General features: G+C 41.7%; 1 protein-coding gene across 1 annotated transcript in view; it reads left to right on the forward strand.

Annotated features, from left to right (window-relative positions):
* The window catches only part of EPG5 (ectopic P-granules 5 autophagy tethering factor), a 104,373-nt gene continuing 79,904 nt past the window's right edge, over window positions 1–24,469 (forward strand). The window contains exons 1-9 of the mRNA XM_040478933.1: window positions 1–127; window positions 10,759–11,703; window positions 12,957–13,194; window positions 14,673–14,809; window positions 15,699–15,806; window positions 16,720–16,793; window positions 18,710–18,815; window positions 21,093–21,207; window positions 21,584–21,734. Of these exons, the coding sequence (XP_040334867.1) occupies window positions 65–127; window positions 10,759–11,703; window positions 12,957–13,194; window positions 14,673–14,809; window positions 15,699–15,806; window positions 16,720–16,793; window positions 18,710–18,815; window positions 21,093–21,207; window positions 21,584–21,734 (1,937 nt within the window). The 5' untranslated portion in view covers window positions 1–64. The remainder of the gene's footprint in view (window positions 128–10,758; window positions 11,704–12,956; window positions 13,195–14,672; window positions 14,810–15,698; window positions 15,807–16,719; window positions 16,794–18,709; window positions 18,816–21,092; window positions 21,208–21,583; window positions 21,735–24,469) is intronic.

The following is a 24,469-nucleotide window of genomic DNA, read 5'->3' on the forward strand; positions in this document are numbered from 1 at the left end:
GGCAGGTTGTGGGACGCGCAGGGTTTTGATAAAAACAAACGGCGACGGCGCCGCCGCAGGGTCTATGGCCGAGGCGGTAAGGCCCCAGCGCCGGGCCAAGGCCAAGGCCAGCCGGACAAAAATCAAGGTGAGGATCGCCCCCGCTAGCCTTCCAACACCCTGGCGGATGCTCCCTGCCTGTCTCCTTTTTCCTCTCTTGGGCCTCTCTATTCAGGGCTACCCATCCCCTGAGCCCTCCGCAGTCACTGCCCGCACCTCCCAGTATTTGATCCTTTACCCACTGACACTGGCCCTGTTCAGTTATTCCATTTCCACGTTCCCCTGCCGGGTTTTGTCAGGAGCCCGTATTTTCCTTTTCCTCCTCTGACCTCTGTGGGCTCTTTTCTGCTTCCTTGACTTTTTCTCACCTAGGTCTGGATTCCTGCCATGTAGTAGCTTTTCAGTTTCCAGCCTCATCTTTTGACTCTGTCTCTTTTCTCCTTTAAACCTAGGAACATTTTCAATCCTCTCATGCACAAAGAGGGAAGGGACCGCTCCTCCACGCGTAGCATGTACTCTCTGGTAGAACTTTATGGATAGCGACAGATAGAAAGTAGATTATAGCGATGGACCTCTTCACTTTTGAAATTCAAGGTGATGGTGCTGCTGCTGCTGTTTATTTCTCATTATCCTGGTCATTTATGATGGGGAATGAATGTCCAGAAATGAAACCAGGGCAGGGCTCACACAGTAGAGATAGATTTGAATTTTCTGGGTTTCTTCTGTTGGTGTGTTTTGTATTCGATGCAGCTTGGGTTTTAATTTTACTGCTGTATATTTTCTGAAATGACATTTATTTTACAGTGAACAGATTAAATGCTGGCCCTGGATGGCTGGACCTAGATTATTCTGGCTTACCTAGAACTGAATTTACATTAAGGAAATAATGATGATGGCATTACAATTACTGGGAATTTCCTTTTCTACGAGGGGGTGATGTGCAGAGCAGGCATAACTTAAAAAAGGTATCAAAATCTGATTTTCTCATGGGAACAAAATTTTGACAAGAGACAGGTGTTCACTGGTACGGTATCTAATAATCCATAAATGCTTTATGTGACTGTCTTTCATTATGATACATTAAAAAAAGACTGTAATGGAGTTGTGCATATCAGTATACCCAGGCCTGTGAGGAGTTACTCTTTGGGGCGAAAGCCATCTTGCTATCTAATTTACGAAGCATATTTAAGAGAAATAATTTTGCATTGTATTGGGCTGGTAAAGAACTAGCTAGACAGAGGAGGAAGAAAAAAGCCCTTGGTCAACCATGCGTAAGGTCCCTGAACCTAGAATGTGGTTGTGCATAACATGTAAACATCAGTCACGTAGAGAACAGAATCTTAAATCTTAATCTGTAGGGTTTTTTTTTTCTTTTTCAAATGAATGATGAAGTGACAAGTGATAAGTTTAAAGTCATGCAGTTTGACAACTCAAGTTAAAGCCAAATATCACAATCCAGTAGCTTAATAAATTCATATATCTATATGTCTCTGTCTATAGATAGAATGTTATAAGTACTTAAAAACTTAAGAGGATGCTCTGTGAAGTTATTTTGTTTGCAAGAGAGTTTCTAAAATAAACTAAAAACCTTAAGCTTTTAATCCATCATGAAAAACCAATTGCTTATTTTATTGACATATATTAGGCAATTTTCCTATACAAACCCATGTTAATTTATTTGAAGAGCCCTTCATTCTAGAGGTATTTGGTCAAACCAGAAATCTGGGCCACATACCTTTTCTCACTCTCCAAGTCTCATCAGTCACTAAGTCTTGCCAGTTGTTGTTCCTAAATATTCTCTTAATTCTGCTCATTTCTCTCCATCCCACCACTACTATCCTCCAAGGAAGAATTCTTGGATTTCTGCTAAAGGGGCCTTTCCAAGTTCATTCTTGCTGCCCATTCTCTAAACTAAAGCCAATTGATAGTTTTAAAAACAAAACCAAAACTGATACCTCTCCTCCTTAAAACCTTTCAAATGTTACCCATTGTCCAGAGGCTAGAGTCTGGAGTCCTTCCATGGTCTCAGGGCCCTAAATGATCTGGCTTCTATCTTTCTCTGCAGCCTCAGGTTTACCACTGTTATCTCTTTTGGTTCTCAACTCTATCTATCTGTCTATCTTCTTCTGCTTCAGGACCTTTGCACATGCTGTTTCCTCTGCCCTGACACCTCTTCCTGCCCCCCTTACCCTAGCTAGCTACTGCTCAGTCATGAGATCTCTAGTGAAACAGTGCTTCCTTAGAGCTTTCCCTCATCACCCTCACATTACTCCCTCCTGCAGTGGCACACTGCATCCCTTTTGTCACTCGCCTCACTCGTAGTTATTTTGTCAACAACTCTTCTCCCTTCTCAATGAGGGAAGGCCTTGTCTTGTTCCTAGTATCCTTCACAGCTCTCTGTGCACTTGGTCATGTTTGTTAAATAAAGGAATAGATGCTGGTATTGAAGAATATTTCCAAGCTTTGTCACTTAGAAGAATTTAGTAAATTTCCTCTGAGTAGCGTGAAAAAAACAAATGGAAAAAGTCCATAACACCAGTAAGGCCCTCATATTTGTCATTGAAAAAAATTATTCTCTTAGAGTAAATAGATTCATTTTTAGTGCTGGCTGTACTTGGGCCATAATTATAAAGTTCTACATTAATGAAATCTTTATTATCTGTAATACAATTTGTAAATATAACTATTTACAGAGCCGTAAAGCAGTTCCAAGGCTCAGTTCAGGAAGTGAGTAGTGTCATGTGTTGTTGCCTTTAGACAGTTTGGGTGGCTTGTGGATTTTTTACTCGGCAGCTGACCTGCATTCCTCAATGTTAATCATCTGGTAGATGACCTCATGTTGTTAGGTTGTGGTTATCACCTCATTCCCAAGAGAGCATCTTTATAACTTTTTCATCTTTTAGTACCATTTTCTACTAGAATATCCCTACCTCAGAGGACCCTGACTTTGGTGATCTTGGTAGATTAGAGGTTAAGTACAGTAGGTTTTTAGATTTGGACTTATTCTGCAGATGCAGTGTATTATAGTCCTGGAATGTATATGAACATTAGTTAAATTCTGAATGCCAACAACTCATTAACAGTAACAATGTATGGTGATTGCTAAAGATAGACTGAGATGTGGCCCAGAAAGCTGATCACAGAAACAGAAAGACCTTTAAACTGCCATCCTCTATTGCTCTTGCCTGGATGATTTCTACCTCTTAGTCCCTCCTTCCCATGAGTAGTTACAGGAGTGAAGGTAGGGGATGCACTATATATTATTTAGTTCCTTTTGTGCCTCCTAAGATCTATTCATTTGTTGAGCAAACACTCACTGGTCACCTAGAAACTGTTCAGGGTACTTGGGAAATAACAGGAAAATCAAAGAACCTGGCCTTAAGGCAGTTTACATTCTCAAGGGAGAAGACAAACAAACCAATAATCCCCCTAAAAAAATAATTAAAATATGTGATATGTTAGGAGGTGATAAGTGTTAGGAAAACAGAAAAAGAACAGGGTACAGAGTTGAGGAGTACTGGTGAGAGATAAAGATGGGTTGCAATTTTCCAAGGTGACATTTAAGTAAAGACAGAAAGAGACGAGGGAGTTAGCCACATGGATTTTGGGGGAGAAGTGTTCCAGGCTAATGCCCTAAAGGAGACCTGTCTGGTTTGCCCCAAGAACTGCAGGGAGGCAGTCTGGATAGGATAGAGTGAGGGAGGGGAGGGTAGTGGAATGAAGTCAGAAAGGTAACACAGGGCCAGGTCATGCAGGGCTGTGTCAGCCATTGTAGCAACTTCTACTCCGATGGAAATATGTAAGCGCCAGAGGGTTTTGAGCAGAGGAGTGATGCCATCTGAGTTATGCTTTAAAGGAGTACTGTGCTTGCAAGTGTTGATAATGGATTGTAAAGGAGCAACAGTAGAAGCAGAGAGACCCTCTAATCGACTGTTGCAGTAATCTAGGCGACAGGTGACAGTGGCTTGGACCAGACTTGTATAGCAAAGGTGGTAAGAAGTGTTTGAAGTCTGGGAGCTTCTGCAAATAGAGCCAAGAGGATTTGGTGATGGTTTAGATGTGGTATGTGGGAGAAAACAGTCAAAGATGACTCTGAGATGGAGGAGGTGGTGGATGGAATAGGTTTGGGGGCTGATCAAGGGTTCAGTTTTGAATATGCTAATTTAGAAGCGAGTGTCTGCTGGACATCCAAATGGAGATGGAGAGTAGGGTTGGGTATGGGAATCTAGAGCTTGGAAAAGAGCTCCAGGCTCGAGATTAAGATCTGGGAGTCTTTAGCCTAGAGATATTTAAAGCCGGAGACTGAATTAGGTCACTTTGGGAATGAGTGTAGTGTGAAAAGGTGATAAGAAAAGAACCCAGGGCACCCCAACTTTAAGAGTTTGGGGAGAAGAGGAGGACACACAAAGGAGTGTGGGAAGCTACCAGTGAGGTATTATGTGTCCCCAGTGCTCTTAACCGAGAATGTAGGGCCCAGAAGCTGGGTGAAGGAAGTGTATAAAGGAGGAGGAAGAGGTCAAGCCTACAAAATTCTGACACGTGAAGTAAGATTGTTAAGAGCAACAGGAAAAGAGGTGGCAGCCAAGAGGAGATGTACTCAAAGCAAAATATAGAGAGACCCCATCATTCCCCCCAAGTCTTTGTACTTGTGCAGCATCCCTGTATATGCGCCCCCCCCCCGCCCCCAAGGAGAGCTGGTAAAATTGCCCCAAGAGCTCTTGATCTGATACAAACCCACGTGTCTAAGCCCTTTTTATCTGTTCTGTGCCAGACATTGTGCTAAGTGCTGTGGATACAGACATTATTGATAAACAGACCCTGCCTTTAGAATAATCTCATGGAAGTATTCTGTGAAATGTGTAAAATTGAACCTTCATTATTCATGAAGAAGCAGCTCGGTGTTATTTTTATGGGAGGAAAGGAGTCGTAATTATTTTCACTTACTCCAGTTCAGAGAGAAAGAATTGCAAATGAGGAAACTTCCATTTGTTTCCCAGAACTTGAACTCTCATTTTTCTTCTGATTTTACAAAAGTGCTCATTGCTTAAAGAAGTATGTGTGCCTGAGAGTACACACATACACACACACACACGCACACACACACAGAAATGTGCAGCAGAAATGAAATACCCTGAATTCCATCTCCTGGAGATAACTGGTAGTGGCAGTTTGTGTGCATTCTTTAGTTTTTTCCCACATGTACACAACATTCCAGAGCATATTTTATTTACTGTGATGTGTGGTTAAGTGTGGTTTTCCATATTAACGACTCTTCCATTTCTGTATAAGTGCTTGATTATTTTTCCTTCTGTGGAATCATTTTAAAATTTGTTCTCTATTCATATGTAATTTATGTGGAGATCAAAAATAAGGAAATACGGATTCCTAATCTCCCGGCCAATTTTAGTTGTAAGAAACTTATCTTTTGTTTAAAATAAAATGGTATGAATTTTTGCACACATAACTTGATACACATGGAGCCCTATTTAGATTTTATTTTGTGATCTGTAATGATTATTATATGTACAGTATGTTCTCCTTTATCTTTATTTCTGGTTAACTCAAGTAGGCAAAGTAATTGGAAGCTGCCTTTTTTATTTTTAAGTGAGATTTTGTATTTTTAGCATAAGAATAGATTCATATTCTGGTCTAAAAGTTGCGTTTCCTCTGAATTCATTGGATAATCCCTCTGCTTTCTGAGAGGCATATAAAAATAAACTGAGTGTGCCAGAATACATGGTAAATATTTTCTAGATAATTGAATAATGTCTTTATCTAAAGTTCTTTATTCTAGTATGTAAGACAGAGCTCAGCTCACAGTTGGTACTCAGTAAACCCTTACAGTCCTCCAATCCATCACTAGTGTCTCAAGAAACATTTATTGAACACTGCTGAAAATCAGGGGCAGATCAGATCCAAAAACATAAGATATAGTCCCTGGCCTTGAGATACTTGTGGTTTATGTGGAGGGAGACAGAACATAAAGATAAATAAAGATAAGTAACCGTATGTCTAAACCTGTAACCAGGGCTGGATGACAAGTATATATATAGCAGGAGTTCAGAGTAAAGCACGCGCGGAAGGGTCATTGTAAGAAGATTTTGTCTCGAGGCACGATCATAACTGAGTCATCAGAAGCGCTGAGTGCCAGAGTTAAGAGTCAGTCTTTCATTAAGTGGAGAGCTGTGGCTGTGTCTGTGGTGTTTAGAGTGGTGTCTTAGGAAGGCCAGTGGTAATGGCATCTGGGATGAATTGGTGGTGGGGCAAAGGCTGGAGGCTTGGAGACGATTCAGGACCTGTTCCCCTTTTCCGTGCTTTGGAAAAGTGACATAAGCCACAGGGAGCCACCACTGCTCCTGAGGCCTTGGCTTTGGTGATGATCTCAGCAAATTCCCTCTCCCTCCACATTCACACCCTAGAGGTCCTGCCCCGGTCTTGGGATTTGTGAGGGAACGGTATCAGGCCTTTGCCATCAGCCCAAACAAGTTGTCCGTCCTTTCCTCCAGGTAGCTTCCTTGGTCTGGATGGTCCATTTGAATCAAAGCACCAGCTTCTCTGTCCTGCCTCCGCTCGCTCCTTAGGCCAACTCCAGGCTAATTCCTCTCTGGACCTAACTTCCCTAACCTGTACAGGTGGAAAGTTTTTTTTGATTCCACTTTTGAACACCAGAGAAGCACTGACTTCCACCCCAGGGGAAATAAAAGCCTAAACAAAGTCGTATGTGTTCTTCCCAGGGAGGCTAGGAAGTTTTTATTTATTTATTTCTTTTTTCTTTTTTTTTTTTTTCCCCCCAACGTTTATTCACTTTTGGGACAGAGAGAGACAGAGCATGAACGGGGGAGGGGCAGAGAGAGAGGGAGACACAGAATCGGAAACAGGCTCCAGGCTCTGAGCCATCAGCCCAGAGCCCAACGCGGGGCTTGAACTCACGGACCGCGAGATCGTGACCTGGCTGAAGTCGGACACTTAACCGACTGCGCCACCCAGGCGCCCCAAGTTTTTAAAAAATTCAGTTGATTCTCTAGCCATATTATCTGTTGCTAGAGCTGCTGGGAGTGGGCAGGCGAATTTGGGAGTAGCAGTTGGAGACTTCATTTTGTTAGTGAAGGGGAAGAATTTGAAATTACAAGGGCAATTCTGGAGTGAGGAGAGAGAGCAGTGAGGTGAGGTTGGAGTGGAGTGAGATGGGACTTGGGAAGGTTCAAAATTGCCTGAAGGACAGGCTGGGGAGGAAGGCTCTGGAGGCCTGTGTGTTGGAGGAGGTGTGGTTGCTTGCCTTGCCCTTGATCATGTGGCCCATTTTGTGGCTGCTTCCAACTCCCTGTCTTCCAGTTGGCATTTAACACCCCTTGAAGTGTCTTCCGGCTTAAGGAAAGAGAAATAAAAATCTTCTCTGTTTTACATTCCAGTCTCTACTTCCTTACTTCTCATTCATTTGTCAGCTCACTAAAGTTTAAAAATCGCTCATCTTTGTTTTTAATAGCTTTATTGAGATGTAATTCACATACTATACAGTTCATCTATTTATAGTGTACGTCAGTGGTTTTCAGTATGATTATAAGGTTGTGCAGCCATCACCACTGTTAGGAACTGTTCTCCATAGTGGCTGCATCACGGTACAGTCCTGCCAGCAGTGTATGAGGGTTCTAATTTCTCTACATCCTTGCTGTCACTTATTATCTTACTTTAAATAGTTATCCCAGGGGATGTGACGTGGTGTCGAGGGATTTTGATTTGCTTTTCTCTAATGGCTCATGATGTTAGCATCTTTCTGTGTGCCATTTGTATATCTTCTTTGGAGAAGTGTCTGTTCACATCCTTTGCCCATTTTTAAATTGGATTATTCATCTTACTATTAAGTTACAAGGTTTTTTTTTTTTTAATTCTGGATATAAGTCCCTTATAAGATAATTGATTTGCAACTATTATCTCCCATTCTGTGGGTTATATTTTCACTTTCTTCATAGTGTCATTTTCAGCACAAATATTTTTGATTTTTATGAAGTCCAATTTATCTATTTTTCTGTTATTTGTACTTTTGGTGTCATGTGTACCCCAAGGTCATTGAGATTTACTCCTGTGTTTTCTTTTAAGGGTTTTAAAGTTTTAGCTCTTACATTAAGTCTGTGATAGTTTTTGAATTAATTTTTGTATATGATGGAAGTTAAGGGCCCAATTTCAGTCTTTGGATATCTTGTTGTTAAGCACCATTCATTGAAGACTACTCATTCCCTGTTATATTGTCTTGGCACCCTTGTTGAAAATCATTTGAGCGTAAATATAAGGCTTTATTTCTGGATTCTCAGTTCTCTTCCATTGATCTATGCTAGAACCACACTGTCTTTATTACTCTAGTTTTGTAGTAGGTGTTGAAGTGGCAAACTGTGAGATCTCCTTTGTTCTTCTTGTTCAGAATTGTTTTGTCTATTCTGGGTCTCTTGCATTTCCTTATGAGCTTAAGATCCAGTTTGTCATTTTATGCAAAAAAGGCAGCTGAAATTTTTATCGAGATTATGTTGAATTTGTGTATCAATTTGAGGAGTATTGCTGTCCTCCATGAACATGGAATGTATTTTCACATATTAGGTCTTTAATTTCTTTCAGTAATGTTTTGCAATTTTCAGAGTACAACTTTTACAACTCTTTGGATAAATTTATCTCCCTGTATTTTATTCTTTGTTCATTATAAATGAAATTATTTTCTTAATTTTACATTTTGATTGTTCAGCTCACAAAAATTTGGCCTTTCCCCTGACCAGTATACCAGCGTTTCACTCACTGTAGTAACCAAAGGCCTCCCTCTCTTGATTTTCTCTTTCTGAACTCCCAGTCTGACAAACCTATTTATTATAGAAGCATGCTGAACATCACTGCAGTGTAATTGGACCCACTTTTTCATTTTCTTATAAATACTCGTGCAGCGCTTGCTTGTTATTCGTGATTTTAGGCAGTTGGACAGACTGGTTTGTATGCATTGTGTGGCTCATATCTGAATCTGATATCCACGGTTCATAGTATAGGTGAATGTAGTTTTGGAGGGGGCACATTGCTTCTTTAATCACCACTTGTAAATGTTTGGTAGCCATATTCATTACCAGCAAGATGACCTCAAATTCCATTTCAAAAACATTTATCTTTTCTTCCTAATATTAGGTACATATAAACATCTTACATTTTTGGTTATTTACTCACCAACTTTTTTTTTTTTTTTTGCTGAACATTTGCTGGACGGCACAATCCAGAATCACTGATAACTTGTGTAACTGTCAGGTTTGTCTTCCTTACAGTTTCGCGGTGAAAGGGGAGTACTTGATTCAGTCATTTTTCCAGTTTGTTTGAGTGTAACAATTTTACTTAAGTAATTTTCCTGTAATTTTTTCTTCTTTATCATCGTGTTTTCCAATGTGTCTAGTTTGTTAGTGCCTGAAAAAATTTTAAAACCATAATTGATTTTATTGCATTTTTTAATGGTTAATTTTCTGGTTTTTTTTGTTGTTGTTTGTTTTGTTTTGTTTTTTGGAGTTAATTTTGGACTTCACAAAAAGTTGTAAATATAATACAGAGAGTTCCATATACCCTTCATGCAGCTTTATGTTATCATCTCACATAATCATAAATTCTATGGTCCAGAATGTTTATCACAACCAAGGAATTAATTTTGGTACAATACTATTAACTAAAATATATAATTTATTTGGATTTCAACAGTTTTCCTACTAATGTTCTTTTTCTGTTCCAGGGTCCAATCCAGGATCCTACATGGCATTTAGTTGTCCTGTCTCTGTTGTTTCCTCCCATCTCTTGATAGTTCCTCAGTCTTTTCTTTGATGACTGTAACAATTCTGTTGTTTTGTAGACTGTTCCTTAATTTGAGTTTTTATCTGGTGTTTTTTATGATCATATTGAGGTTACACGTTATTGGAAAGGCTACTGAAGAAGTGATAGGCCTTCTCAGAACATCACATGGGGATGTTATCCTTGATCACGGGTTAAGGTATTAACCTGTCAGAATTCTCCGCTGAACCTTACTATTTCCCCCTATGTAATTACTAAATATTTAGGACATACTGTGATGCTCTGCAGCTGTCTTGTTTCTGCTTACATTTTCACTCACTCACTCTAGCATCCATTAGTAGATCTTGCCTGCGACAGTTATTACCATTGTGTTGTAATGTGAATTTTCTGTTTTTCTCATTTCACCTACATTTATTGATTGAAATTCTTTAAGAAGGAAGTCATTTGTTGTCCATTTACATTTATTTTATCCCGTGGGTTATAATCTAATCCTGTAGTTACTTATTTTATTGCTCAAGGTATTTGACTTTTTCTGTGCTCAAGGTATGGGTTTTCTGTGACTATGTGAAGATGAAGGTAAATCTTTTGAGGCCTCAGCTACTTGGAAACTGTTCTGTTTCGCTTGACCTCTAGCAGAATGGAGAACAACCTAATTAAAACTTTCCTCCTCTGTCCTCGAATCATAATTTGCTGCTTATTCTGATGTCTTTCTCTTTTGGGATTATACTAGTGAGTCTACCAAGTTTACTGTAGTCAGAATTGATTAATAGGAAACATGAAACACATCGCTCATGAAGTTTATTTAGGTTCCATTTTCTAAATTATAAAATTTAGATTTTATATACAGTTTAAGAATTTCTTATGTTTAAATCATCAATTATTGCTATATTACAAATTAATTCACATTATAAATCTTGTTTTTAGGAAAAGAAAAAATCTGAACCCCTTCAGAGGGAAGAATCTGATGAAGTCTCCCTTCCGAAAACCTCCAGAGAGCTGGAAATTTCTGCTCCAGCTTGTGAATTCAAAGGAGACTGTCTGAAGGTGTTAACTGATTCTCAGCTCCAGAATGCTGCCAGTGGACACAACGAGAGTGAAATGTTTGATGTACCACTCACCTCCTTAACTATAAGCAACGAAGGGTCCCTGACATGGAACACAGAGACCTCAAAGGAAGGGGAGGAGGTCAGAGCCTGTGTTGGGGACGATGCCGTGAAGCCGAAGGTCGACCTTGGAGACAGTGCCGGAATCAAAGTAGAAACCCCCAAGAACTTTACAGAAGCAGAGGGAAATACATTGATACAATGTGGACCTTCTGAAAGCCCCTTGCAACCTGATTTTTTTCATACTCAGCAAGAAATGGAAAATTTACAGGTCAGAGAAACTCCGAAAAAGAAAGAAGACAAACAAGCCTTGGGTCTTTCTCCAGAGGTGCTACAAAATGTTGGCTTGCAGAGTTCTTGTGAAGCCAAAGACATTTTTCAGCCACCTAGAGTGAAAAGACTGTATCCCCAGCTGCCAGCTGAAATTGCTGGAGAAGTACCAGCTTTGGTGGCAGTGAAACCCTTGTTCCGCAGCGAGCGACTGTACCCCGAGCTCCCATCTCAACCAGAACTGGTACCATTTACTAAAGAACAGCTAAAAATCTTTGAGCCTGGTTCGTGGCTGGAAAATGTTGAGTCGTATTTAGAAGAGTTTGACAGCATGGCTCATCAGGACAGGCACGAATTTTATGAGTTGCTATTGAACTACTCCCGATGTAGGAAGCAGCTGCTGCTGGCTGAAGCTGAGCTCCTTGCTCTGACGTCTGATTGCCAAAATGCGAAAAGTCGACTATGGCACTTTAAGGAGGAACAGTTGTCTGTGCAGGTATTTTGACTATTTCAGGAGCCTGGGGGATTTGCAGTGGAGGTGCTCTCCTCGTGAGGCCATCCAGGTCTGGAGTATGCTTATACTAACGCTTGACCCTGACCTAGCCCAGAGTAGTACAGTGGAGGAGTCACAAAGTCAGATGCCTGCAGGGGCCAAGCAGGTGACCTAGAGAAGTGAAGTGGGCTGAGCGGGATGGTGGTCACTGGGCTCATGCCCAGTGGTCTGGGCTCATGCCTGGCCCAGCAGGGGCAGCTGCTCTTAAGTCCTCGCTGATTGTTGCTTTGAGGCTGTGTGGTCCCACATTGCCACGTCTTTTCAATTCCTAAGAAGAGCTGGAAATCCGGATTTTTACGGGAGGGATCCTGAAATGTAAAGGTTGGCAACAAAATACAGAGTAGAGGACAAGCAAGTCATGTCTCCAGGTCAGATCCAGCTTGTGGACCATTTACTTTGTAATCTTGGGCATAATGCCAGGAACATCCAGTAGGTGGAGAGTGTCAAGGAGAGCATGATCCATGGGGTAAGCTTGAGACGTGATGAGGAAACAGGGAAGGCAATCAGATGTGGCTGTATGGAGGCCAAGGTGGCCATTAGGAGAGCCATTCCATAGTGGCCTGGGAAGGATGGCAAGGAAGAGAAAGGCGCTCTTGGCAAGTTTGGCAGTGAAGGGAAGCCGGAGATACCAAGGAGAAATATGTGCTTTTCCCCCGTCCTTAATCCTTATTTATTGGGAGACTCGTGTATCTCTCTTTGTAGATAGAAAGGAGTCTGTGGAGAGGGGAACATTTGATTATACTAAAAAGGAGGATAGAATCAAGAACACAGCTGAAGGTGTTAGTATTGGGGTGTTAGTATTGAAAAGGAGAGGAATTTCTTTTGAGCAGAGGGTAGATACAGAGATATTTTGAAGTCCCTTAAAGTTGTGGAGATCTCACATTATCTTCAGTGTTTGCAAAGTAGAAGGTAAGATTATCAATCATGAGAGTCTTAGGGGCAAGTTTTATTATTTTTTTCTGAGGGTTTGTTTTTCCTTCTTTGACCTTGTGATGCTTTACAATTGGCATTATACTTCTCGGCACCTGATTATATATTTGATTTATTCTTGTCTATGTGGCGGTACTGTCCCCTCACCATGATTTATAAGCTCTTTGAAGGTGGTACTGAGTCAACGCATCATATGCCTGCAGCCTGATTATTTCAAGTGCAAAGAGTTAACTGGTTTCCTGTTTTCCCCTTTTGTCCACCGCTAGGGTATCTGTGCAGATCAAGTGAAAGTTTCTGGCTATCATCGCTACCAAAGAGTAGAGATGAATGAAAATGCACTGGGGGAGCTAAAGAAGCTATTTGATGCCAAATCTGAGCACCTCCACCAGACCCTCGCTCTGCATTCGTATACCTCTGTGCTCTCAAAGTTGCAAGTGGAGTCTTACATTTATGCCTTACTCAATAGTTCAGCTGTTCTGAGATCTTTAGCAGTTCAAGGCCGAGGTAGGTGAAGTCTCACTCTTTCTTGTGATCTGCAAGGAAAAAAAGAATTGAGGGGTTGGTTGAATTGTGCCCTAATTGGTATTAGAAGGGAACATTTGTGCTGTTTTACCTTGTCTTTCCCAAAGCAGGTTGGAGATCTGCCTTAGTAACATTTCTTGGGAGCTATGCCAGGTCTCCCTTCCCTGGGGCTGTCAGTCTGTGCTTCTCTGGGAAGCCAGAGAGCTTGCTTTTTATCATTAATGCCCCTTACTGTCCTATTTATGTGCTTCTTAACCAAGTCAAATTCAAATGCAGTTTTTGATTGTAAAACTGATACTCAGCATACTTTTTCATCCTCTGTCTGTTGTACTTTATTTTTGCTTGTCTGGTTTGTTGGGCTGTTTTATATAACTTTTTTCAGAGGATCTATAATGTTCTGCATTTTTCATCATATTTGGGTTTTACAAGACTAGCTTTGATTGTGTCATGTATTAAGTATGAATTAGCTAATTGAATTATGCAATTTTTATTTCTAGGGGAGATATTAGGAATATTTAAAGTAAAAAAAATCCTTCCCCCTCATTGATTTCATAACTAATCTAAGAGCTGGGGTTAGACCAGAGGTCTGCTGCTTTTTAAATAAAAAATAGATTTTGATGAAGTTGGTTTTCCCTTTGTAATACTTCACAACATTAAATACAGTTTTGGATTACATATTTAGTAGAGAGAGTTAAAAAAAATTTTTTTAACATTTATTTATTTTTGAGAGACAGAGAGAGACAGAGCATGAGCAGGGGAGGGGCAGAGAGAAAAGGAGACACAGAATCCGAAGCAGTCTCCAGGCTCTGAGCAAGCTGTCAGCACAGAGCCTGATGCGGGGCTTGAACCCATGAACCATGAGATTATGACCTGAGCTGAAGTTAGATACTCAACCAACTGAGCCACACAGGCACCCCGAAATTCAGATTTTTAAAGAAGTTTCATTTATTTAAGTGATCTTTGCACCTAGCGTGGGGCTCAAACTCACAAACCCAAAATCATGAGTCACATACTCTTCTGACTGAGCCAGCCAAGTGTCCCAAAATTCAGATATATATATGTATATATATGTTTTTTCATTTTTTTAAAGTTTATTATTTATTTTGAAAGAGACAGAGCACAGGCAGGGGAGGGGCAGAGAAAGAGGGGGACAGATATCTGAAACGGGTTCTGTGCTGACAGCAGGGCCAGACGTGGGGCTTGAAGTCACAAACGTGAAATCGTGACCTGAGCCGAAGTCAGACGCTTAACCACCTGAGCCACCCATGTGCCCCAAATTGAGATATTTCTGATGCAGTTTTTTCTCCTTTGGATTTTTATCTGAACTAAATATTTTGAGAAGTTATTTATTTATTTATTTATTTATTTATTTATTTATTTATTTATTTATTGAGACACTAAAAATTCTCCCCAAAACACCACTTCTATGGGGCTCATTTAATCCTCTTTTTAATTTATAGCTGGTAAACAGACTGAAAGCTTTCCCTCTGATCTGTGTCAACTAAAGGAGTGCATTAGTGTCTTATTCATGTTCACCAGGAGGGTTAATGAAGATACTCAGTTCCATGACGATATTCTTCTCTGGCTGCAGAGATTGGTAAGGAAACAGATAATTGAAGAATTATCTCTTATTATAGTTCTTTTTTTCAACAACTTCTTCAGCTAATTCATTTAATATGTTAATTAGTGACATTTTCTTTGTTCATGACACATGGAAGTAAGTTATACTTACCTAGTGTGTTATTAAGCACAAAGTGTTTTTTCTTTCTAATAAAGTTTAAGCTAAATAATCTTGGGGCTTCATCCTTGGGAAGAAATGGAAATGTGGGAAGCATGGTAAAGCAAAGATTAGGTACGTAGTTAATATAGGCCGCCGCTCTGAAAACTTCCATGTCATTTAGTTTTATCATCTTATGTTTGATGTTTCGTTAAAAGATTAAGAGAAAAAAGACAGGTGTCAGGATTTGGGAAACTTAAGAAAGATGTTAAGTGTAGTAGCGAAGGAAGCTTCTTTGTTTCGTGGTTTTCAGTGGGGCCGCCTTGGGTGTTTTTTTAATTTTCATGCTAGAGTTCTTACATATGTGGTAAGATCCCAAGCATACTTACTTGGATTTGAGAATCTGTTACAAACTGAGACTACATTAAACTACTTGGCTTGTATCTATTCACATGTGGCCAGGAACATCGGGAATTTGTCTTTTGCCAGATAATAAAAATTGGGTTGCAGGAAAATACTTACGATATTTTGATCGTAGTACTCATGCGTTCATAGGCCTCTGTGTGTCTCTGTGGTAGAAAGTCACCTGTTCATAGTGTATCTTTGGGTATGTACTACATGTATGCTATATGGGTATATATGTGTGTAGTAGATCTCTGGTTATTCTTCTGAAAGATTCATGTATTTCAACATTGGCTAAGTGACTTACTAGACCCTTAGGTACATTTTTCTTCTTAAATAGTGAAACTCTATGTTCTTTCCTGTTCAGGTATCAGTGTTACAAAGAGTTGGCTGTCCTGGAGATCACTTCTTCCTTTTAAACCATATTCTTCGATGCCCGGCAGGTGTTAGTAAATGGGCTGTTCCTTTCATCCAGGTATGATGAATGGTTGTCTAATTTTGAGAGGGATGAGAGAGATTTTGTTAAACATTTTTTCCTGAAGAAATTGCTTTTTTTCCCTTAAGAAAGCTATTTAAAAATATTAATATTTAAAATAAAAATTTTAAAATACATCTCTATATATATTCGTATATTCATAGGAGTTTTTATGCTGAAACTTCTTGAGCCACCCTAATTGATGAAATTAAGATAGAATTATAAGAGTTCCCTTGTAGTCTGGCTTGGTAGGTTCAGTAGTAGTTAATTTTGTAAAATTTCTGTGCAGGAAGGCTCACTAGGACTTTTTTGGTAATACTCAACACAGCTTTGTAAATTAATCCATCTCAGTTGGTACAGACGAGGCAGACACCTTGAGCATCTCAGTTCTTTAATACTAGCAGAGATCCGCCTCTGTGTGATGATCAACTCTCAAATAATCACCTTCAGTGTTGATTACGTGGTTCATGGTTTCCCCTCTCTGTTGCTTGCCTTTGGGTTGTTCTGTTACTCACAGCAACCACTCAGATGGGTAGAAGCCAAGTGCATGCCAAGTTCAACTTCTCCACATTACCTTTTCTTCAGTATTTCTGGTGGTGAGAAGTTTGAATCGTTTTGGGTAGAAGGAAGATTTTTTGTTTTGTTCTCTCTTTGGATTAAAACAGCAGCATTGTCCTGCATCCTGTCTGGTTACAGTGGTCGAAGGACAGTGCTTAGTGAGCGCTGCTCTTGGAGGACAGCGGACTTCAGTACTGCTAGGTAGCCCGCCAGCTGCGCCCTGCTCTTGTGGATTCGGCGCTAGTCCATCTTTGTTTTCATAACCGCTCCCTTTGTCAGGATGCTGGTGAACTAAGAACGTGGATACTTGGGTTGTTGGTTTTCTACAGTATGCTTTTTCCTTTTCTGATTTCAGATCAAAGTGTTGAATAACCCGTCAGGGGTCTTTCATTTTATGCAGTCCCTTGCTCTGCTAATGTCGCCTGTCAAGTAAGTGTGGAAGAGCTTTATGAAGTAGAAATTGAAATGCTTCTTTCTACCAAAGGATTGGCTTCCTAAACTGCTCAGATCCAAAGAACTGCTAAGGGAAGAGTCAGCATTCCAGAATTTAATATTGTGGATTTTCTTTGGGTTGGATACCCTTTGTCCCCAGGTGACCTTATTAACTGCTTATGTATAAACAATTAAGCTTTTCTGGGTGCCCCTTTTTAGTGGGTTTGCCTCTCCTATCATATATGTCATTGTGAAAGGTGCCGTGGGGAGATCGGAAAAATCATCTTTTCCTTAGAAGAAGACATTTAGAGTCAGAGAGGGAAAAGCACAAATTGCCAAGCTGCGATTGGCACACTAGCACTGAAGAGGCTGAAGAGAGGAGGGTGGAGCCATGGAAGAAGGTTCTAGGTGCATGAGCTGGATTGCAAGAATGGGGCGGATCTCAGCAGGAGTGAAGGAGCAGGCAGTGCTCTGGCAGTGGGGAGAACAGGCAGTGGCCCAAAGCACAGGTGCAGATGGCTGTGCAGAGGACAGGCAGGAGATCAGTGTGGCTGGAGTGAAGGACTATGTGGGGGATGGTCAGACAGATGAACAACCACGGTGACTTGGATTATCGAAAGGTTTGACATTAAGACAGAGGAATCTAGAATTGATATGGTCTGGGCCTGGCAGCAGTTGAGGACTTTTGAACAAAGGTAAAAGTCGTATCAAGGAAGGTTAGGATTGACTGAAGGCAGAAGAAGATGTGCTTCTGCTTAACTGAATTACAGGTGCAGACTTTTGGCTCCCTTGGCTCTGGATCCTAACTCACCATCCGGAGGACACTTAACTGGGGAAAAAGGCACAGTCTGTCTAGGTGACCTTGAACAATGTTACTACCACTTGCACTCGGTCCTAGAAAGCCCGTCTGCCTCAGAGCCTGAGGTGGGATCATGGTGGTGGGAAAAAGAAGGAGGGGTACCTAAGGTCATGTTCCCAGAAAGGGATTAAGTAGCTGGCTAAATAAGGAAATGGTGGGAAAGGGGTGGTTCTGACATAACCCTGTAGATGTCTGAGCCTGACTGACTGTGAGGGCACTGGTGCTGATAGACCCAAAAGACAAAGGAGAGCCGTTTTATAAGGAGAAATGTCTGAGGTCATTGGGGGCCTACAAGTGACAGATACCAGTGGACATTTGGGGCTTCAGGACTGGAGCTCCTCAGGTTGCAAGGGCAGCAGTGGACCTATAGAGCTGGAAGTCATGGGAGAAAGTTTCTGTAACAGGAGGAAATGGATGAATTTTTCAGGGTCAGGCCAGAGGGGAAGGAACAGGGGGCTGAGAACCGTGTTGTGGTCCAAGAGGAGAAACTTCTCTAGTTATACCTGCTCCTCAGATCTCGCCAACACCTTGTGAAGTCTGGCTGGCAGGAATTCTCTCCAGTTCTCTCTGCCTGGGTACAGGGGGGCTTCTGCAACCTGTGGTAGATACGATTTTGACTTAATGTTTTTGCATTAGATGTACTCTTTTGCCCTATACAAGCTTCTGAGTTACCTGCAGATTGTCCTTTTTTTATTCAGTAAAGCATGTTCCTAAAATCGTGTACCTGGCAACACTTGGCAGGCCTGGCTCGAGTTAAGGTACCGCCACGGTCCGTACGTGTCAAGGTCCCAGGGAGTGTGGGGGCTGTGCCGGCATAACCGCACTCCTGCAGTGACTCGTCATGACTAATTCAGAGTGGTGGAGGTCTCTACCCCCAATTTGTAAGCTTTTAGCTTCCCTGAGTTTTAGCCAGTTCTTATTTCTTGTTACTACTTTAAGCCGTTTGAAGACTGGATGGATGGCTGACTCTTCTCTAGGGTGAGTAGATGATCCAGAGTGTGTGCATGTGGGCTTTCTGCGTTTATGTGATGGCTTGATTTCCCTTGTCCTTTAGAAATCGAGCAGAGTTCCTATGCCACATGAAGCCCAGTGAGCCAAAGCCATCCTCCTCGGGGCCTGCATCTGGGACCTGGACACTAGTAGATGAGGGAGGAGAAGAGGTAATTTGTCATGTCTGCATTATTTTGGTTAATCATTTTTAAGCTTCTCTTATGTGCCATGCATTGTTTCAAGCACTTTTCACATAGCATCGCATTGACTTCTCCCAGTAGCCACAGGAGGCAGGTACTGATGGGATCCCCACTTTACAGATGAGAAAACTGAGGCGCAGGGGGTGAAGGATTTTTCCCAGATCATAAGGTCATTAAATGGTGGCGCCTCTAGAGCCTGTGTTCTGAACCAGTGTGCTATGTTGACGCCTGTGTGTAGGATATCTTCCTCTTCAGCTGGGAGAATTTGGAACCTGGGAATATTTTCATACTCTGTAAAATTTGCATTAGGATTTTCTTTTATGTAGTGACAAGTTTCTGGACTGGGAGCCGGGGCTTACCTAGGTTCTTCCTTTAACTGTTACAAATACTTCTCATCCAGATCTTCTCATTTGAAAAGTAGAACATAGTTCTTTATTCGTGATGAGGATTGAATGATCAAAATCTAGTTTCTCAAGATAATACTTGTTGATTTTTCTTTCTGCTGTATACAGGGTTAGTGTATTTGTAAGGGGTTCTCCCTCCAGCTAGTTATCAGCCCTGGCGCTTTTTTATGGTCCACATCCTGATTTGATGTGCTGTCCAGGATGGCCAGGGACCAGAGATGTACTGAGACTCCTGCTTTTTAAAAGGAGTTGACAGATCACAACAGACAGTTCTCAGAATGACAGCCATGGCAGGTGTGGGGATCATGTCTGTATTTACCCAAGTGCTCATTCAGGAATGGGAAGCCCCTTCACACTCTTCTTACTCTTTAGACATCTTTGCTAGAGACTGAACAGTCACCTTGGAGAGAGTCTCTCAGGAGCTGGCGCAAATCGGTCTTTTAAAGATTGTGGTGGAACTGTTTTTTTTCCCCCAAGAGTGTTCTCCCCTGAGAGAGAAGTCTTTTCTGTGGTAGGTTTCCTGCATTTACTCCCAGAAACAGATAATGATTGAGGACCCTGCAGTGGTGCCTGGCTGCTGGTTAGCACTCACTGATTGTTGAGTGAATTCCAGAACTGGGGGAGTAGATGAGAGGGTTGAGAGTGCTGTTGGCTCTATAAAGGCTGTGGGGAGGAAGGCACGCCAGATCCGCCACATCAGTGGTTGGTTGACGCTGGCTGCCTATTGCAGCTGCCTTGGCAACTTAAAACTCTTGCCCAGGCCCCTGGCCAGACATCCAAGTGCTTCAAGGCCTCCTTGGTGATTCTAAAATACAGCCAGAGCTGAGAGCTACTGCTAGTAGAGCTGAGGCTTGCTTGTTAGCCATTTAGGACCTAAAATGGAGGGAGAAATGAGTGGCTTGGGAAATTATGAATGAATCACATTAGTCCCTTGCTGAAGTTGAGTGAGAATCCTCAGGATCTCTGCATTTTTCTTTTTTTTAAAAAAATTTTTTTTTTCTTCAACGTTTTTATTTATTTTTGGGACAGAGAGAGACAGAGCATGAACGGGGGAGGGGCAGAGAGAGGGAGACACAGAATCGGAAACAGGCTCCAGGCTCTGAGCCATCAGCCCAGAGCCCGACGCGGGGCTCGAACTCCCGGACCGCGAGATCGTGACCTGGCTGAAGTCGGACGCTTAACCGACTGTGCCACCCAGGCGCCCCGAGGATCTCTGCATTTTTCATAGCGTTCCCTTTTGAGTGTAGCATGTCTTAGGACACAGATCAGCTTGATTTCGAAGTGACTTTCGTGCCGTGTGTCAAACAAGAACCTCAAAGCCTTCGTCTGTGGAATCGCTACATATGACCTGTTACTCTCTCCTGCTCTGGCAGCACCACCTGACAACGGAGCCTCAGTTATCTATGGCAGATACAGAAATTGCTTCGCTGTAAGGCAGTTAAGTACTATAGTAGGCCTTGATTTGGGGGCAGGAGACCTGTAGCTAAAATAACTGGGACTCAGTATGTGGCTCTTTAATTGATGTTGTCAAAGCAGTGAGCTTTAGTAAGATTCTCTACTCTAGAAGAACTTTTTTTGTTTAAATCTTCTTTGGGACGGAGATTTCGTGAGAGCAGTTTTGGCCGCTGAAGGACGGACGTGACCCAGATGCACATAAAATTGTGCTTGCAATTTCGGGGGGTTTACAGCCCATCTGTGGAACTGATGCTGGGAGGGGAAGTCCATGAAGACACATGGTCCATGATGTACCACTCATGCCTGTGATGATTTAGCTCCTGTTGACTCTGGAGCACGGTGCGTTCTCATCAAATCAGCTGATGTGATTGTGCATCTTTTCCCTTAGGATGAAGACCCTGAGACCAGTTGGCTGCTTCTTAATGAAGATGACTTGGTTATCCTTTTATCACAGTTTCCATTTCATGAGCTCTTTCAACATCTTCTTGGGTTTAAAGCAAAAGGTAGACTGATTTCTTTTGTCCTGTGTAAAATGTGGTTCCTGATTCAGGTTCCCCTGTGCCTGGCCATACTGAACAGAGTTGGTTGCATCAGACCTCAGTGAGATTTCCTTCCTTTCTCTGGTGCTTGTGATTTCCCACTTAGTGCTGAAACGTAGAGAGGTCACCTAGCTTGCACGTTGCCCAACTTTCATAAATTGTTTTCATTTTGCACTTTGTCCCAGGTTTCCCATCTCCTGTTCACAGAGGAGCCAGAGCAACGGAGATTGTTATTTTTTCTGCCTTGGCTTAGTTTCCTCATTGAGGTATTTACAGTCGTATCCTGCAGTGTTTTTTCATAGCATTTATAATTTTTTCCCTTTCTCTGATTAACTTCTAGGTGATTATTTACCTGAAACAACAAGACCTCAAGAGATGATGAAAATGTTTGCGTTTGTTAACTCACTAGTGGAGCTTCTGGCTGTGGGGTTAGAAACGTTCAATAGAGCGCGCTATAGGCAGTTTGTGAAGCGGATCGGTTACATGATCAGGTAATACTGCCGTCGCTACATCTGTTTCTATTTGCTTTCGCCTTAGTCAGATGTAGATACTGTGAAATTGGGATGATGGACGTTTTCGTGTACGCTTCACATCTGACTGATCGTAAAAGTAAGAATTTTTTTTTCACCACCTAGCAGGTGGGAATTCTGTAAATGCTTCCAGTCAGGATATTTGGTTAATTAACTCAGATTTAACTGGTTTGCTAGGTAATTGTCCTTAGAGTCAAGATCCTCAAAGCAGTTGCTGGGTTGAACGTGGCCAGAGAAACTGAACTTGGTCAAGGAAGATGAAGCCTCTTTCCTTTTCCTTCGCTCCCTCTTTTCCTTCTACCTCCCAGCCTTTGCCTGGGAATTGCCACCTAGCGGTAGAAGATTGGCAGCAGCTCTTTTGTGTCATTGTTTCCCTGTTTTCTCTTGTATTTATTCTTATTCTGATTTTGTGTTAAATACCATTTAAAGAAAGTTGCAAAGACTTCATCAGCGGCCACTATATTTGAACTAGGGAAAGCATTATTTATTTGATTGAAAAATGAGTTTATGCTTTTATTATCAAGTACCAATACATTTTGACAATATGTACTGCTTTTCATTGAATTAATTTTGTATCCTCTTTTCTGCGTCATTAGTTTTTCTGTATTTACTGGGTCATTCCCGATAGCATATAAATATGCTGTTATTTCTTCCAACCACCCTTCTCTCCAAAAAAACCCTCTAAAACTTCTCCCCCTCTTCGGCTTTGTTTCCAAAACAAAATAGATTGTAATTAATTTATTTTAGATGTGTATCCATCTGCCTTGTAAAGCCAGGTAAATGATTATAGGATGCCCTGAAAGGCTGGAGGGTGCCTTTAAGGGCTTGAGAAAGATGATGGACATGAGATGGTGGGAAGAGGGATGGCTGGTGACTTAGAGAGTAATTTCTTAAAAGCTAAAAGCCTATCTACTTATTATCAGAAGTCCAGACATTTATTTGCTTATTCTGCTTGGTGTAAATAAGGTAAAATCTGTCCTTGGACTCATATACATGATATAGGATTGAGTGCTCGTTATGTGCTGGGAATATACTTCCTCATTTTATTTTCTCAATAACTCTATAGGAGAGGCATTGTTATTATTGCTTTAAAGTCAGTATTCCCTCTTTATATTGTTTCTACGTAAATACTTACAGCTGATTATTGTAGCATATTATGACTATTCTTTCTTTGTTTTCCATCTGCTTACTTTTCTTTGTATCTATCACAGATTCTTCTCACATCTTCCAGCTGTAGCATACTTTCTACAAGGTCCCTTTCTTCAGGTCATCTGTTGGTTCCAGGTTTTTCCCTCCATGCTTGCCTGAATGCTCCACAATCAGGCTTCCCCCCAGTACTACCCAAACAGCTCTTAGGAGTGACGGTTGCTATTGAACTTTGTTGTACTGATCCGGTGACCGATTCTGAGTCTTCCTCCTCCTTTACATCTTTCCCATAGTTTACATGGCTTTCTCAGAGTTGCTCACTTTCTCCTTAAGACACTTTCTTTGCTTGGTTTCCAGGATCCCACATTCTCCTGGTTTCTCCTCCATTTTACCTGGCTGCTCATTTTCTGACTCTGGTCGTTTTCATCCTCACGTCCCAAACTGCTTGATGTTGGCGTGCCTCAGGGCTCATTTCTGGACCTCTTCTCTCCCATCTGAACTTGCTCCTGGGACCTCATCTGTTCTCATGTCTTTAAATACCGCCTAAATACTGTTAGGATTGTCAGAGTTCTATTTCCAGCCCATGCCTCTCTCTTAACTCTTAAGCTTGTAAGTCCAGCTGCCAAGTCAGCACCTCTACTTGGGTGACTCATGAACATTGTAGTTTAATACACCCAATGGGCCTCCCTCTTCCCGCCTCCCACGCTGCTTCTCCGTGGCCTTCCCAGTTTCAGTAAGTGGCGGCTTCATTCTTCTGGTCGCTCTGGCCAGAACATTTGGTGTTATCCCTGACCTTTCACACCCCACATCCAGTCTAATGGCCAGTTCTGTCTACCTTCAAAACACCATCTGCCATCAAATCTAAGATGCCACCAATTCTGAAGATGCATTTATGTGTCTCTAAGAAAGAAAAAGTGTTACCAAAATATGGCATGTTAGCAATTTAATATACATTCCAATCGCAGGGATTGTGTGAAAGTGTGAAATGTTCATCCTCTTGAACCAACGAAACATGCTATTTCCAGAATCCAGCCGGAATTCTCACCTTCACTGCTACGACTCTAGTTCATTCTTAGGTATTTCTCCCTAATTGTAATTGTAATAGCCTCCTGACTTACCTTCCTGCTTTGCCTTGCTCTCCCCCCCAGCTTATTCTCACAACAACCAGTATTCCTGGTAAATGGTGAGTCAGTTCATGTCACTCCTTTGCTCCCAGCCCTGTTCAGAGTAAAAGCCAGAGTCCTCACAGTGACCTCCAGCAGCCTTCATGGTCTGGTTTCCTGTCACTTTTCTCATTTCCTCTCCAGCCAGTCTCCCTCTCACTTACCTTGCTTTTGCACACTGGCTGCCTTACTGTTCCTCCAACATGCTGACCACATCTTGGAACCTTCATTGCTGTATCTTCTTCTTTTTTATTTAAAAAAAATTTTTTTTAATGTTTATTTTTGAGCGAGAGATTGAGAATGAGTGGGGCGGGGGTGGGGATCATGGGGCAGGCAGAGACAGAGGGAGACACGGAATCCGAAGCAGGCTCCAGGCTCCGATCTGTC

This window comes from Herpailurus yagouaroundi, unplaced genomic scaffold (genome assembly GCF_014898765.1).
Source record: "Herpailurus yagouaroundi ecotype Mexico unplaced genomic scaffold, PumYag 142, whole genome shotgun sequence".
Taxonomy (NCBI): Eukaryota; Metazoa; Chordata; class Mammalia; order Carnivora; family Felidae; genus Herpailurus; species Herpailurus yagouaroundi.